Here is a 17,838-nt window from a genome sequence, read left to right as displayed (position 1 = left end):
GCACTTCTACTTGCCTTTAACCCAACCCTCCTTGGCTTGGTGACAGCCTTGAGACAGCAGCATGGGTTCCAAGTGTGGGTCCCTGGTCCTTGATTCTAGAGGGACCAGAGCAGACTTTACTTACAAGGAATTGTTTATCTGTTCCAACTATGTGGGAAATACCTAAAGGACTGATGCAATATGCTTGTCTCTGTTTCACCTAACTCAGAACTCATTTAGGATAGAAAAAAAAAAATCCTTGCTCGGAAACACTGTAAAGAGAACAAAATATCTGCAGTCGTCTGCAGCAGAGGATTATGGTTGAGACATACAGTATACCACTTAAGGCCTGAGAAGAAAACCTGGAGAAGGTATCTTTGGGAAATTTGGGCTTTCAAAAACCCCCACATATACTGAGAAATTTAGAAATCCGGACACACACCCAAGGCAGAATGTATACCCACAGGCCCTAAGAAGACCATAAGCTTTCACCTCCAGCTATTCTCAAGGTTCAGTGCAATCAGGACATGAAGGCTAAAGCAAGGTTGTAAACAGCCTGGCTAAATGTTAAAGAGTACCCCAGCGCAGAGTCAATGTGCAAAGACTGGGAGAAGTGTTTATTTGTTGTCTTTAGCACCAGGGATTCAAAGAAATCTCTGTAAAAACATTAGCTGAATGCAAGCTAAGGAACAGAGACTTCAGTGACACACATAGAACAAGGAAACCAGACTATAAAAATAGCATGGTGGCCGAGCACAGTGGCTCATGCCTGTAATCCCAGCACTTTGGGAGGTCAAGAGGTCAAGACCATCCTGGCCAACATGGTGAAACCCCATCTCTACTAAAAAAAAAAATACAAAAATTAGCTGGGCGTGGTGGCGCATGCCTGTAGTCCCAGCTACGCGGGAGGCTGATGTAGAATTGCTTGAACCCGGGAGGCAGAGGTTGCAGTGAGCCGAGATTGCAATGCTGTACTCTAGCCTGGCGACTGAGCAAGACTGTCTCAAAAAAAAAAATAGCATAGTAAGGTACCTGAACAAATAGACAACCGCAGCCTTCAAAAATGAAAAACAGCAAACCTTGGGGAAGGGTAAAAATCTGATTTCCAAAGTTACCATATTAAAATATTCAAATGTCCAATTTCCAACAAAAAAGTACAAGGTATTCAAAGACACAAGAATATAGAGCCTACTCAAGGAAAACAAATTCCTTCCTTAAGAAAGCCCAGATATTGGACTTAGTAAACAAAAATGTTAAATAAATTATCTTAAGCGTCATCAAAAATTACAAATAAATAAAAGAAATGAGGACAACAATGTCTGAACTGAGTTGGAACCTTTAAAAAGAAACCAAATAGAAAATCTAAAGCTGAAAAGTAAAATGACTGAAATTTAAAAATCCACTAGAGGTTTTAACAACCCATTTGAGCGGACAGCTGAAAGAATCATGAATTGGAGGATATAAAAATTGAAGTAATCTGGTATGAGGAGCAGAACAGAAAAAAAAAATAAAGAAATGTGAATAGAGCCTAAGGGACCTGTGGGACAACTTTGAGTGGACTATCTATCATACAATTACAGGAGTCCTAGAAGGAAAAAAGAGACAGAAATGGGAAGAAAGATTACTCAAAGAAATAAGGGATAAAAACTGCCCAAACTCTATGAATAACACAAATTTTACATCCACAAAGCTCAACAAACTCCAAGTAAGAAAAATTCAAAGAGATCTACTGAGGCACATTATTATCAAACTATCAAAAGCCAAATAACAATCACAGAGGTCAGACACCACAGAGACCAGAAGGCAGTGGGATGGCATCTTTAAAGTGTTAAAGAGGGGAAAAAACAAAAATGAAAATCCTGCCAGCCAGGAATTTGTAAACCTGGCAAATCGATCCTTCAAAAATGAAAGATAAATTAAAACATTCCAGATAAAAGCCAAGAGAACTCATTATTATAAACTATGCCCTACAGAAAATACTAAATGGAAGGTTGAAATGAAAAGATCTTCATAACTCAAAGCTGTATGAAGAAATAAAGAGCTCCAGTAAAAAATTATGTAAGTACAAAAGCCAGCATTTTGTATTTTGTAACTCCAACTCGTAGTTTGTAACTCCAATCTTTATTTCCCAAAGAAGTGTACCACAAATGCATACACAGTAACTATAAATCTATGTTATTCAGCGCACAATGTATAAAGATGTAATCTGTAGCAACAACAGCAGCAGGAGAAGGCAGCTGTATAGGAGTAGAGTTTTTGTATGATACTGAGACAAAGCTGGTATTTAAACTAGATTGTCATAAATATGGAATGTTCACTGTTAATCTCCTGGTAAACACTAACAAAATATCTTAAAAAACACACAAAAAGAAATGGGAAGTAAATCAAAATATGCTACAAACAGCGCACAATGTATAAAGATGTAATCTGTAGCAACAACAACAGCAGGAGAAGGCAGCTGTATAGGAGCTGAGTTTTTGTATGATACTGAGACAAAGCTGGTATTTAAACTAGATTGTCATAAATATGGAATGTTCACTGTTAATCTCCTGGTAAATACTAACAAAATATCTTAAAAAACACACAAAAGGAAATGGGAAGTAAATCAAAATATGCTGCAAAAAATCAGCCAAACAGAGCAGTGAAAGAAATGAACAAAAAATTAGAAAGAAAAATATAGCAACTGGCAGAAGTCAGTCCTTCCTTGTTAGAAACGACTTTAACTCTCATCTTTCCTTCCTTTCCTTTTCTTTCCCTTTCCCTTCCCTTTCCCCTCCCCTCCCCTTCCCTTCCCCTTCCCTCCCTCCCCTTCCCTCCCTCCTTCCCTTTCCACTCCCCTTCCTTCTTCCCTTCCCCTTTCCTTTCCCCTTCCTTCTTCCCTTCCCCTCTCATTTCCCCTTCCTTCTTCCTTCCTCTCCCCTTTCCCCTTCCCTCCTTTTTCCCCTTCCCTCCCCCTCCCCTTTCCCTTTCCCCTTCCCTCCCCCTCCCCTTTCCCTTTCCCTTCCCCCTTTCCCCTTTCCTTCCTTCTCCTTCCCTCCTTCTCTCTCTTTCTTTCTTGTTTTTGGGAGATGGGGTCTCACTCTGTGGCTCAGACTGGAGTTCAATGCCTCCATCTAGGCTCACTGCAACCTCGGCCTCCCCGGGGTTAGCTCAAGCGATTCTTCCACCTGAACTTCCTAAGGAGCTAGGACTCCAGGTGCACGCCACCACACTGGGCTAATTTTTGTATCTTTTGTAGAGACAGGGTTTCACCATGTCAGGCTGGTCTTGAACTCCTGGACTCAAGCAATTCACCTGCCTTAGCCTTCCAAAGTGCTGGGCTTACGGGCAAGAGCCACCATGCCCGGGCAACTTTAATTCAAAATAGGTTAAATTCTTCCAACAAAAAGGCAGAGATTGGCAGAATGCATTTAAAAAAAAAAAAAAAAAAACTCCTGAAAAAACTTAAGTCACATTCACAGAGTTCAGTGGATCTTAAATAAGAATAAATATAAGCTAAAACAAAACCAAAACAGAACTTTAAAAGCAGTCATATAAAAACCCAAAACATCATGAAAAGACAACTTTAAAGTGAAAGGAAAAAACACAAACTCGAAGGTAGAATTCGATACATAGCAAAAATAAAAGTTTAAGATTACTCTGTTTATGATTTCCAAATATCTTTGGGATTTTTAGTAGAGACTGGGTTTCACCACATACAGAGTAAACATAAACAGAGTAATAACAACCAACAGATATGCATTATAAGAAACATCAAAGGGAGTTTTCATGAAAAGGAAAAATGACCCAAAACAGAACTATGAAAAGAAAGGAAAGAGTGAAAAGCCTAGAAATGAAGGGGGATAAATGGAGTCAACATGTTTCAGAGTTACGGGTTTAGGTAGTACAATGAATAGTTTGTATTTCATTATATGTCAAAAATGCTCGCTTTAACTTCTAGGATAACCACAGAAGACTACCACAACACACCCAACAGAAGAGCAAAAATAAAAAATAAAATACCAAGTCTCAGGATGAATATGTGGAGTAAGAACACACATGCACCGCTGCTGGCAAAGTAGACTGGTACAAACCTTGGGCAGCTGGCGAAATCAATGTATAACCTTCGTGTACTGATGTATGATTTTGCCTATAACTTCTGCTTTCCTGTAATGTACCATCACCTTTAAAAACCCTTGCTTATAAGCCAGGGATCACAGGTCTTAGGCGTTAACCACCTAATTCTCCTTGCCTGATGCCCTGCAATAAATGCCTCCATTTCTCTTGCTGCAAATCCCAGTGTCCGTTTTAGCTTTTTCTGTGTCCTTGGTGAGAGAACCCAAGTTTGATTTGATAACAGAAAGAGGAATTATAGAATTCAAGTATCACCATTTTGCAATCTTTAATGAATTACTAAACTTAGACAATAATCAATGACTTTCAAACATTACAAAAAGACAATGGAGCCTGGTGCAGGGCTCATTCCTGTAATCCCAGCACTCTGGGAGGCCAAAATAGGAGTATTGCCTGGGCCAAGGAGTTCGAGACCAGCCTGGTCAACAGGACCTGGCAGCAGGATCCTGTCTCTACAAAAAAAATTTTTTTTTAATTGGACAGGTATAGTGGCATGTACCTGTAGTCCCAACTACTCAGTAGGCTGAGGCAAGAGGATCACTTGAGCCCAGGAATTCAAGGCTGGAGTGAGCCATGACTGAGCCAATGCACTCCAGCCTAGGGGACAGAGCAAGATCCTGACTCAAGAAAACAAACAACAACAAACAAAAGGACAATGAGATGTTATGTGGCCCTGATGTAAGTACACAACACAATCTATGATAAATTCTTACCAAAACCTAAGCATCAGTCAGGATTAAGTTCCACTACTTAGAGAAAAATACAGGGATCACAGAAACACGTTAAACATAACCACAGTGATACAACAAGGAAAATCTTCAACAAATACACTGCAATAAATAAAGATATAGAGAAGAAACATACAACTCACAAAATCTTAAAGATAAAAGACATTTCAACCATATTTGAATCCTGATTTAACAAATGTAAAAAAAATGCAAAAACTGGAAAACACTGATTATACATTAAGAAATTTTCAAATTTTGTTGTGGTAACTGTATTGTGGTGTTTTGTTGTTGTTGTTGTTGTTTGAGACAGGGACTCACTTTGTGGCCCAAGCTGGAGTGCAATGGCACAATCTCAACTCACTGCAACCTCCACTTCCTGGGATCAACTGATCCTCCCACCTCAGCCTCCTGAGTAGCTGGGTGCGAGCCACCATGCCCAGCTAACCTTTTATTTTTATTTACTTTATTTATTTATTTATTGAGACAGAGTCTCCCTCTGTCACCCAGGCTGGAGTATGGTGGCTCAATCTTGGCTCACTGCAACCTCCACCTCCCTGGTTCACGCAATTCTCCTGTCTGAGTCTCCTGAGTAGCTGAGACTACAGGTGCACGCCACTATGCCCAGCTCATTTTTGTATTTTTAGTAGAGACTGGGTTTCACCATATTGGCCAGGCTGTTCTCGAATTCCTGACCTCAGGTGATCCACCCGCCTCAGCCTCCCAAAGTGCCGGGATTATAGACATGAACCAACGTGCCTGGCCTTTTTATTTTTGTAGAGATGGGGTTTCACCATGTTGCCCCGACTGGTCTTGAACTCCTAAGCTGAAGAGATCCGCCCACCTCGGCCTCCCAAAGCATTGCGATTACAGGTTTGGGCCACCACACCTGGACAGTATTTTTTTTAAGTTTCTTGAACCAATTTTTTCTTCCATGTTGTTATACTTTATCAATTTGAATTTAAAAAGTTATGTTCACTTATTCTATTTGTACTTAATTTTAGAATTTGCTTTTTCCATCTGTTTAAATTTTTTTGAACATGTGAAGCATTTAACATGATTCAAAAGTCAAAGCTGTATATAATGACACAGCATCCAACAAAAGAGTCTTGATGCAGTAACATCATGCGGGCACTGAAGGCACTTAGAGCTTGGTTCCTAAATAATAGTTCACTGTAAAAGGAAGCACCACTCCAGGGAAAAACAACAGATTCCATGCCTGGGGCTGGGAGATACAAGGGAAGTTTGTGTATCTCTGTTCTAACAGACAACAATAAAGGCTCAAAGACTAACAAGGATATAGAGGAGCCACTTCGAAGGAGTTCCACTAACTACATGGGGACAATATGAACATCAAAAATAATAACAATAAATGAGACTAAAAAAAAAAAATCCATGAATCTGAAGTGATACCAAAAAAAAAAGGTATGTGTGTGAGTGGGGGTAGGCAGGAGCTCTTTTTTACAGAAGAAAGGGAGCTAGGCCAGGCGCAGTGGCTCATGCCTATAATCCTAGCACTTTCGGAGGCCAAGGTGGGCAGACTGCTTGAGCCCAGTAGTTCAAGACCACCCTGGGTAACATAGTGAGACCCCATCTGTACCAAAAAAAAAAAAAAAAAAAAATAGCCAGGTGTGGCAGCACACACCTATAGTCCCATCTACTCAGGAGGCTGAAGTGGGAAGATTGCTGGAGCCCAGGAGTTCAAGGCTGCAATGAGCCGTTATTGTGCCACTGCACTCCAGCTTGAGCGACACAGAGAGACCCTGTCTCAAAAAGAAAAAACGAAAACAAAAAAAAAGCCAGCTAATGTAGAAGGAGTAGAAAATGTGAGAAATCATAATTCTGCAACCACCAGTAGAACAGGTGATTCGGATAAGTATCAATGGATGTTAAAAACACTGGATGAATGAAAGGTTGTTAGGAATACTACCTTTGAAATGAAAACACAGTACATCACCTTTGTAGCATTCCAGACACTAATTTTTAACATGAAACAACTATGAAGATGTAATCAGAGGAGTTCAAATAGTCAACACTCTTTTAAAATGTCAATTTCAGGCCAGGTGTGGTGGCTCACGCCTGTCATCCCAGCACTTTGGGAAGCCAAGGCGGTTGGATCACCTAAGGTCAGTAGTTCAAGACCAGCCTGACCAATATGGTGAAACACCGTCTCTACTAAAAATACAAAACTTAGCCGGGCATGGTGGCAGGTGCTCGGGAAGCTAAGATAGGAGAATTGCTTGAACTCAGGAAGTGGAGGCTACAGTGAGCTGAGATCGTGCCACTGCACTACAGCCTGGGCAACAGAGCAAGACTCCGTCTCAAATAATAAATAAATAAATAAATAAATAAATAAATAAATAAAAAGTCAATTTCAGGCGGGCATGATGGCTCATGCCTGTAATCCCAGCACTTTGGGAGGCCGAGGCAGGCAGATCACTTGAGGCCAGGATTTCAAGACCAGTCTGGCCAACATGGCAAAACCCTGCCTCTACTAAAAGTACAAAAATTAGTGGGGCATAATGGCACATGCCTGTAATTCCAGCTACTTGGGAGGCTGAGGCATGAGAATTGCTTGAAACTGGGAGGTGGAGTTTGCAGTGAGCCAAGATGGCACCACTGCTCTCCAGCCTGGGTGACAGAGCAAGATTCTATTTCAAAAAACAAAAGAAAAGAAAAAAAAGTCAATTTCAAGAAAGACAAAAGAGGCAGCATCTGCTCTAGATTATAGAAAATTAAAGGGCATGAGAACTGGACATAATGCGATATCACTCACTAGATGCTGACTTGGAAAAAAATATAAAGTGTATTTTTTTAACATCTGGAGATACATCATTTCGTAGTGTACACTAAGATTATCATCTCCATACAGGGAAAACATTCTTTTTCTTAGGAGAAACATGTTGTAGTGTCATGGATGCCTACACAACTTATTTTCAAATGATTCTGCAAAGAAACGTGGAATAGATAAGAAAACAAACGTAGTAATTAGTTAACAATTGGTTAACAGAGATGAAAAGTAGACACGTTTTCACTGTATTATACTTTCAACTTTTCTGCAGGTTTGAGACTGATTTAAGTAAAAAAATGGGGGAGATATTTTTAAATGATTACTGTATACTTGGTTGGATATGGTGGCTCGTGGCTGTAATCTCAGCACTTTGGGAGGCCGAGGCGGAAGGATCGCTTAAGCCCAGGAGTTCAATATCAGCCTAAGCAACACAGCAAGACCTCATCTCTACAATTAAAAAAGAAAGACAAAAATTAGGCATGGTGATGCGTGCACCTGTAATCCCAGCTACTAGGAAAGCTAACGCAGGAGAATCACTTGAGACTGGGAGGTCAAGAGGTTGAGGCTGCAGTGAGCCATGATCACAACACTGCACTCCAGCCTGGGCAACATAGCAAGACCCTGTTTCAAAAAAAAACAAGATTACTATATACACGTGCAAATGTTGTGGATATGGTTCCTCACCACAACCTCCTCCACTAATATCCTAGTTATTTCTTATTTTAAAACACTATCTCATTTTGGGAAACTTTAAAGTACAAGGGATTTAGGTAACAGTGTGGATTACTGCTCATTTTCTTAGCATGATTAATTGTATTGTGGTTAGATAAGTAAATGTCCTTATGGTGAAGAAATTCATACCAAGTTATTTAGGGATAAAGTGTTATAATGTGGGTAACTTATTTTCAAATATATTTCAGAATAAAATGTATATACAGAGGAGAGATAAAGCAAAAAAGGCAAAAATGTTAACTGATGAATCTAGGTAAAAATTATATAAGTGTTTATTTTGTTTGAAAATTTTCATATTAAAAGTTAAGAAAAAGGCCTCAGCTTTCAGAGATACTTATTGATATGTTTACCAAAAAAAAAATTATCTTGAATTTGAGTCAAAATAATCTCAGCAGGAATGGGTCAAAGTAAAAGTGAGACAGCCCTGAGCTGATAACTGAGGAAGCTGAGAATGGCTAAGTACATGGAGGTTAATATACTATTTTATCACTTTTGTGTAAGTTTGCAATTTTCCAAAATAAAAAGCTAAAAGAAGAATGGATACTTCTAGTCTGAAATACATATTTATCTATCCTAACTCCAAAAATATCAGTGAAGAAACATAAAAGAGGCAGTGTGCAGTGGCTCACGCCTGTAATCCCAACACTTTGGGGAGCTGAGGCGGGTGAATCACCTGAGGTCAGGAGTTTGAGACCAGCCTAACCAACATGGCAAAACTCATCTCTACTAAAATACAAAAAAAAAATTAGTTGCGCATAGTGGCATACACCTGCAGTCCCAGCTACTCGGGAGGCTGAGGCAGGAGAATCGCTTGAACCCAGGAGGCGGAACTGGCAGTGAGTCGACATCACGCCACTGCACTACATCCAGCCTGGGCAACAGAACAAGACTCCCCTCGAAAGAAAAAAAAAAAAGAATACACCCAGGCACCGTGGCTCACGCCTATAAACTGAGCACTTTGGGAGGGTGAGATGGATAGATCGCCTGAGCTCAGGAGTTCAAGACCAGCCTGGACAACGTGGGGAAATTCCGTCTCTACTAAAAGCACATAAATTAGCCATTCATGGTGGCCGGCGCCTGTAATCCCAGCTACTCGGGAGGCTAAGGCAGGAGAATCACTTGAACCCAGGAGGCAGAGGTTGCAGTGAGCCGAGATCACACCACTGCACTCTAGCCTGGGTGACAGAGCCAGACAGACTCCGTCTCAAAAAAAAAAAAAAAAAGAATACTCCCGGGAAGGGAGTATTCCCCCCTCAGCAGAAGAAACATTTTGAGTAATTTCTGAAAGATACAGAATGGTAAGACCAAACAGAAGTCAGAGGCAGGAAGTCCATTTCAAGCACAGCCATAAGCTTGGAGAAGTTCTGGGTTCCTGCAAGAAACCTGCTGGATTTTTTTACCTATTATGTTTCCTTACCAATTCACTTACAATCCTTGAATCGGCCTTTCCATTGTGGGAGACAGTAATAGAGGACACATTTCTCAACAGTTGAGTGAATTCACATTAGCTACCTGTGCTGATAAAACTAGTTCTTCACTTTTAAATATGGATGGAAAATAAAGATTTACTAGATATTGGAGGAAAAGCAACAGCATAAAGCATACTCACCAAGATGACTAGAAATGAATGCTAAGAAACCAAATCAACGTAAGAAATAGAAATGAAAAATTAATTCTAATATCTTCCAACAGATTTTTAAAACTATTCCTTCCATAAACTAAGAACACACTGCCATGGTAAGCAGCCTTCAGGGAGAAAGAAAGAGCAGTAAGAAATTAAAAACAGGCCAGACATGGTGGCTCACACCTATAATCCCAGCACTTTGAGAGACTAAGGCAGATGACCTGAGCACAGGAATTTGAGGCTGCAGTGAGCTATGACTACTGACTGCTACACCACTGTATTCCAGCCTGGGTAAAAGAGTGAGATCCTGTCTCTAAAGAAAAAAAAAAAAGGAAAGAAACTAAACACGGTGAAATTGTAAAATTTTCACAAATGGTGAAAACTTTTTTAAAATTTCAAAGAACTGGCAGGGCACAGTGGCTCACACCTTGTAATCCCAGCACTTTGGGAGGTCAAGGCGGGCAGATCACCTGAAGTCAGAAGTTCAAGGCCAGCCTGGCTAAGGTGAAACTCCATCTCTACTAAGAATACAAAAAAAATTAGATGGGCGTGGTGAAGGGCGCCTGTAGTCCCAGCTACTCGGGAGGCTGAGGCAGGAGAATGGCGTGAACCTGGGAGGCGGAGCTTGCAGTGAACTGAGATCACGCCACTGCACTCCAGCCTGGGCAACAGAACAAGACTCTGTCTCAAAAAAAAAAAAAAAAAAAAAAAATTTTCAAAGAACCTTTAAAGATGTTTTAGAAATAGAATGAACATAGAAAATAGTACAAAAGAGAAATAAAAATAAATATAAAGAGGTTCAGGGGGCTGGACGCAGTGGTTCACGCCTGTAATCCCAATACTTTGGAAGGCCAAGGGATGTGGATCACAAGGTCAGGAGTTCAAAACTAGCCTGGCCAAGATGGTGAAACCCCATCTCTACTAAAAATACAAAAATTACTCAGGTGCAGTGGCAGGTGCCTGTAATCCCAGCTACTCAGGAGGCTTAGGCAGGAGAATTGCTTGAACCCGGCAGGCAGAGGTTGCAATGAGCTGAGATCATACCACTGCACTCCAGCCTGGGCGACAAAGTGAGAGACTCTGTCTTTAAAAAAAAAAAAAAAAAAAAAAAAATGGTTAACAAGCGCACTTCAGGCTTGTTTTCCTCTACCCCAAATATCCAGCTAAGGTAAAGCTCCTTGTATACTAAACAGCCATCACATTACAAGTGAGCAATTTAAACTATAGCAACTCTCTTTGAACAGTATTTGCAATTCAATAAGATTTAGTAAGACAGAACATCATAAATAGCTGCTAAATGAATGAATGACTAGATTAAGAAAGATACCCAAAAAAATGCTAACTTCAGGTAAAGGAAAGATATTTGCTGAAAAAATGGCAGAGTCAGTCAAAAAAAAATCTTACCCTTAAAATCAGTATCTTGATGAAATTCCTATCAAAATACCAACAAGGATTTTTACAAGCACAGTCAAGCTTATTCTAAAACTTATAAAAAAGGCACAGGTGCTAAGAAGAGCTTAGCACTTCAACTATGAAGAAGAATAAAGTAAAAGGAATCACTGTGTTCAATATTAAACCTTACTGTATGGTCAGTCATCAAGATAACATGGTATTAGCAGAGACAGAGACACATACACTAACGGAACACAGAAGATAACCCAGAAATAGGTCCACAAAATATACTTAAGTGATTTCTGACAAAGGTACAAAAGCAGTTCAGTAAAATTTTCACAAATTTGTTGAAAAAAAAGTTTTAACAATTGGTACTACAAGTAATTGTACATCCATAGGCAAAAACAGCCTCAATCTAAACCTCATACCTTATACAAAAATTAACTCTAAATAGATGAAGTACTTAAATATAACACATAAAACTAAATAATCTTTAGAAAAAAAAATAAGAGAAAATCTTTGCCTAGGGCTAGGCAAGAGTTCTTAAGACTTGATAACAAAAGCATCATCTCTAACAAAATATTGATAAACTGGACCTTATCAAGGTGAAAACTTTTGCTCTGTGAAACACCCTGAAAAGATGAAAAGATAAGCTATCGACAAGGAGAAAACATTTGCAAACCACATATCTGACAAAGGATTACTATCTAGAAAATTTTAAAAACTATTAAAACTCAATACGTTAAAAAAAATCCAATTTGAAAATAGTAATGTGGGAGACCGGAAATATGCCACCCCAAAATATGAAGAATTGTTGAGCTGAAGGCAATAAGCAGACACAAGAAAGCTCTCTGTCCTCTCTCTCTTTGCCTAAAAGCAGGACATGGATTTACGAAGACAAAAGGTATCTTTGCCTCCCCATCTATCAAGGAGAACAAAGGTTAGCAACTGAAGACAACTTGAGAACTGATGGTCCTAGAGATGGTACCAGGGAATCTACATTAACTAGCTTCGCAAACTAGCCTGTATCGGCCATTTATTTGCTTTCCCCCACGTTGCCACCCCTAGAAATTCCAAGCCCCTTTCCTTTGTCTTAAAACTTCTCTAAAACTTTCCTGTTCTTTGATGAAGATGCTATATAAGCTGGAATTCAAAGCCACCTCTTTGTGAAACACTCATTCTCTGGGTGTCCACCATGTATATATGAAACATACTTGTTAATAAACTTGTTTTTCTCTTCTTAATCTATCTCTTGTTACAGGGGCTCATTCCAACTAAGAACCTATGGGGGGGTTCAAGAAAAAAAAATTACCATTCTTCCACTACAGTTCTAAGACACAAAGGACTATTTCAACAAAGAGAATATACAGGCAGAAAATACACCCATGAAAAGATTTTCATGCAAATAAATAACACAAAAAAAATCACTATATACCCATCAGAATGACCAAAAAAAAAAAACAAAACCACCAGTGCTAACACCAAGTGATGGCAAGGTAGAGAAAAACTGGATCATGTGTACAGTGGCTAGTGGAAATATAAAATGACACGTTCACAGCAGTTTTATTTTTCACAGCCCAAAATTGGAAATTAACCCAGATGTCCTTCAACAGGTGAATGGTAAAACTGTGATATAACCAGCCGGGCGTGGTGGCTCACGTCTGTAATCCCAGCACTTTGGGAGGCTGAGGGGGGTGGATTAACTGAGGTCAGGAGTTTGAGACCAGCCTCACCAACATGGAGAAACCCCATCTCTACTACAAATACAAAATTAGCCAGGCATGCACTCCCAGCTACTCAGGAGGCTGAGGCAGGAGAATCACTTGAACATGGGAGACAGAAGTTGCAGTGAGCGGAGATCATGCCATTGCACTCCAGTCTGGGTAACAAAAGTGAAACTCCACCTCAAAAAAAAAAAAAAACTGTGGTATATCCATACCATGGACTACTACTTAATAACAAAAAGGAATGAACTGTTGACACATAAACAACCTGGATGAATCACCAGGGAATTGTACTGAGTGAAAAAAGCTAACCCCAAGAGGTTAATGTTACATGATTCCTTTTCTGTAGCATTCTTGAAAGGACAGAAACAGATTAGTAGGTTGCTGGTGTTTAGGGAGGAGGCTGTAGGGGTTGGCTGGAGTTGGGGAAAGACAGAGCCAGGATGGAGGTAGGTGTGGCTATAAAAGGGCAACAGGAGAGATCATACAGGTAATTCAGCTACTCTGTAGTTTTAATGTGGTGGTGGATAAACGAATCTAATTTGCCACTGCACTCCAGCCTGAGTGACAAGAGTAAGTCCCTATCGCACACACGCACGCGTGCACGTTCTCTCTCTCTCTATATATATGTATATTTGTATTTATATTTGTAATATATATATTTCACATAGGAACAGTACCCACATTTTATGTTATTTAGAGAACTGAAAAATCTAATAGGTGTAACTGCAGTACCAAAAGGAAAGTAGAGAATATTTGATGAAAAAAAAGGCTGAGAATTTTTTTTTATTTTTTATTTTTCTTTTAGATGAAGTCTCGCTCTGTTGCCAGGCTGGAGTGCAGTGGCGCGATCTCGGCTCACTGCAACCTCTGCCTCCCGGGTTCAAGCAATTATCCTGCCTCAGCCTCCCAAGTAGCTGGGACTACAGGTGTGTGCCACCACACCCAGCTAACTTTTGTACTTCATAGTAGAGACAGGGTTTCACCCTCGATCTCCTGACCTCATGATCTGCCCGCCTCGGCCTCCTAAAGTGCCTAGATTACAGGTGTGAGCCACCACACCCGGCCAAGGCTGAGAATTTTTAAACTGACAAGGATATCATACCTTAGAATCAACTCCCACCAAAATACTACAGGATAAAGATAGAGAAAATCAAACCAAGTTATATTAAGTAGCAAGTGCTGAAAATCAAAACAAAAGAGAAAATCTCATAACCAACCAGAGAGAAAAAGATCAATTGCCTTCAAGGGGGAGGATGATTTAAGACAAAAACAACAACAATCCAGAAGTCATCGGAATGGTATCTTTAAAGTGCTAAAAAGAAAAGGGAAAAAAAAGCTCTCACTCCAGAATTCTGTCTTTAGTGAAAATATCCTTCAAAATGAAGAAATATAGACATCTTCAAACAAACAAACAAAAAAAAAAGATGAGAGAATTTGTCACCAAAAGATCTGCACAAGAAACAATAAAACTTCTTTGGGGTAAAGGCAAATAACTGTAGATGAAGCATGATACTGCAAAAGGGAAGAAAGAGCACAGGAAAGGGCAATTATTTCAGTAAATACGAAAGCCTTCCCACTCTCTAAAGTCGTAATACTAAAGATACCTTGTGGGGTTTAGAACACACGGAGAAGAAAGCATCAAAACAACAGTACGCATGTGGGGATGGAGTAAATGGAAAGATAGTGTGGTAATTTAATTAAGTTCTTACATACAAGTAAACTCCAAATGGATTAAAAATTTAAACATAAAATGCATAAAAATATTAGAATACATGGGCAGATTCTTTATAATCATGACGTGGGAAGGACTTTCTAACTATGTCTCCAAATGCTGTCAGTACAAAACCATAAGGAAAAGATTAATAAACTAGACAACAAAAATAACAAAAATAACCAAATATTTCTGCATAGAGAAAAACACCATGAACAATTATCAAAAGACAAATGATATACCAAAAAATAATGGCTTGCAACTCATATAATACATAGGGGTAAAAGACATTGGGGGGAAAAAAGACCAGAAAACCCAAGAGAAAAATAAGCAAAAGATATTAACCATTAAGTTCACAGAAAAATAAATGTAAGACACCCTTAGACACAGGAAAAGGTATTCAACCTCACTCAGTGAAGAAAATCGCAGATGCAAACTATATGAAATACCACTTTTTATCTATCAGTTGCCCCTAATCCAAAAGTTGAACCACATATTCTATGGGAGGAGCTGTGAAGAAATAAGCATTCCCATGCATTGCCAATGGGAAAACAAAATAATACTATCTCTAGGACAGGCATGCCCACTAAGTTGATTAAGTTCTCGGAATTCATCTGATATATAAACATATACACACAAAATTATAAATGTACAAGATTATTCATTACAACATGGCTTGTCACAGCAAATGGCTGGAAGTAGTTAACTATAGACTTGAATTACTATGCAATTGTGACAAAGAGAGAAAATGCCATTCATGTTCTGTCATAGAAACATCTGCATGCTGTTAAGCGAAAAAGGAATAATGGAAAATAGTGTATACGTCAAGCATCAGAATCAGCTTAAGCTAGAAGTTTATGAGAAATTCAGAATCAAGGACCCCATCCATAGTCCATAGCTACTAAATCAGAACCTGCATATTAAAAAGATTCCAGGGATGCACAATCACATTTAAGTTTGATATGCCCTAGAGATAAGATTCCTTTTTAAGTAAACTGAGAAAGCAAATAAGAATATACATACAAATTTTATTTAAACTGGATAAACAAACACTGGCAAAGTAAACCAAAAACTAGAAAAAAAACAGACATCTTTGGTAGGGTGACCATGTATTCCAGTATGTCTGGGATTGTCCTAATATATGCCAGTTGTCTCTGCATAAGTATTTATAAAACTTCTCACTCTCAGTGAAAATGTATCAGTTTGAATGATAAATAAATGTCACCCTACCTGGAGAAACTGCATGAACAGAGGGAGTGTGAATATGTATGTACATCTTTTGTTATCACTTACTTTTTAAAAAGTAAAAGTAATGTATTATTATGTTAATGTATTATTAATTCAAAAGCACTTTATTAAGGAAAAAAAAATAAAACCAGTCAGGAAAAACAGATCAGGAAGAACCTAAGTATGCTAAGGACGGAAACACAAGGAAAAGCAATGCCTGGAGCAAAAAGAAAAGATGCCTTCATGACGACTAGGGAGGGAATCAAAGTTAGGAAAGGACAGTTCAGAGGGTGGCATTATACACACCAACAGAGGAGACTCTCCAGACAAAGACCATGGTTAACAATATATGCAGCAGACCAGGGAAGTAACACAAAGGCAAAAACATCCACTGGCCTTGATTATGATTTGGTGGCCTTTGCCAGAACTGATTCAGGTGAGTTTAGGTGAGGGAATAAGGTTGCATTCAACAGATTGAAACACAAATGAAAAACACAGAAACAAGTCGGAACTGTCAGTGATTCAACCTAGAAATAAGAACAAGCTGACACAAAGAGTTAGGGGAAACTGTTCTGAGGACTTGCAGTCCCTCCATTCCTCCACATCGTCAAGGTTTTATTCCTGGATCAAGCAGGACCATCAAACCTCAGTGTCTGGTCTCCTGAAAAGCATATGCACTGAGTTCTGCTCTGTAACTGTGTTCTTTGTTTCTACCAAGAAACACTTCTAGACAACTTACTGCATTTATTTCAGAATTGTTATTAGAACAATCACAGATAACATTACAATAACTTGGATAATTCTGCAAAATTAAAAATCCTGCATCTGATTTGCCAACTGCACTATTTTGGATTTGCTACTTCAGTTTTATTTCCCTTAATGTCAATTTTTGCCTATTTCTATTTTTCCATTTTCAAAACATAAATCCTTATAAACTTCAGAAATCCATTTTAAAACAAACTGGGAATAAAGAAACAAGAATCTCACCTGGGATTTGTTCATTTTCTGCTCTTAGTGGAGGAGGGAGAGCTGAAGGATTAGAAAGGAAGAATGTCAGGAGAGCCTTGGCCAGCCTTGCAGTTCGGAGATTCACCTGCCTATACAGCTCCACACACAAGATACTTACGTGTCCATGTGTGGCTCCGATATATGCTGAGCTCAGACATGACACTTTTCACTGAGTGAATGTAAATATTTCTTACTGATTTATTACCAATTTAGGTTCTGTGACACAGAAAAATTAAAAACATGAAAAGATGAGTTTAACAAGTAACAATAATCTAAAGGAAGAAACACTATGGGTTTGTCAAAATTCCTTGTAGGGGAAAAAAAAAAATCAGGCCATATTGTTTATCTATTTACCTGTTAACAGCATTAACGCCCTGAGGTCAGACAATGCAAAAAACCTCTAAAAAAAAAAAAGGGATGCGGTGTTTAACTAAATTTAAAAATGTTCTAACTTGCTAACAATTCCTCAAAAGGATCTTTTAATGAGAAACTGTGACATAGAGCAACAAAATAGGAAGCAGTGGCTCGGGAAACTGCAGACTTGACTTCTAATCTCAGTCTGCCTCCAACGAATGACAAGATCTGAACTAGTCACCTCCTCAAACTCAGTTTTGTTTTTCCGTCTTTCTAATAAGATCAAAACAGATAACCCAAGTAGGACCTGCCTGCACTACCATCCGGCGGGGTATCAGGCTAGGAGAGGAGGAAGCTCAGCAGTTCATCTGGATGTGCCGGGTGTTCGCGGAGGGGTGATGACAGCATTTCCTTCGCTGTGGCCGTGAGCCTTTCACCCGTCCCTACCTTCAGAC

At 39.2% G+C, this 17,838-nt stretch overlaps 1 protein-coding gene across 15 annotated transcripts in view; it reads right to left on the bottom strand.

The window, feature by feature from the left end:
• ZNF248 (zinc finger protein 248) overlaps positions 1-17,838 on the bottom strand; it is a 31,986-nt gene that overhangs the window by 13,166 nt on the left and 982 nt on the right. For 5 of the 15 annotated variants that reach the window (XM_037988143.2, XM_007962418.3, XM_007962417.3 and 2 more), the window contains exons 2-3: positions 17,148-17,245; positions 17,009-17,050 (exon numbers count right to left, since the gene is read on the bottom strand). The exons of 4 other annotated variants lie outside the window; for them this stretch is intronic. In XM_037988143.2, the coding sequence (XP_037844071.1) occupies positions 17,009-17,023 (15 nt within the window). In that variant the 5' untranslated portion in view covers positions 17,024-17,050; positions 17,148-17,245. Of the gene's footprint in view, positions 1-17,008; positions 17,246-17,838 lie in introns of those variants that run through there. 6 more of the 15 variants (XM_007962420.3, XM_007962419.3, XM_037988142.2 and 3 more) reach the window with 3 other exon arrangements.

Source organism: Chlorocebus sabaeus, chromosome 9, assembly GCF_047675955.1.
Source record: "Chlorocebus sabaeus isolate Y175 chromosome 9, mChlSab1.0.hap1, whole genome shotgun sequence".
In the NCBI taxonomy this organism is placed as follows: Eukaryota; Metazoa; Chordata; class Mammalia; order Primates; family Cercopithecidae; genus Chlorocebus; species Chlorocebus sabaeus.
Note: the sequence above shows the minus strand (reverse complement) of the source record. Positions and strands in the feature narration are given on the sequence as shown.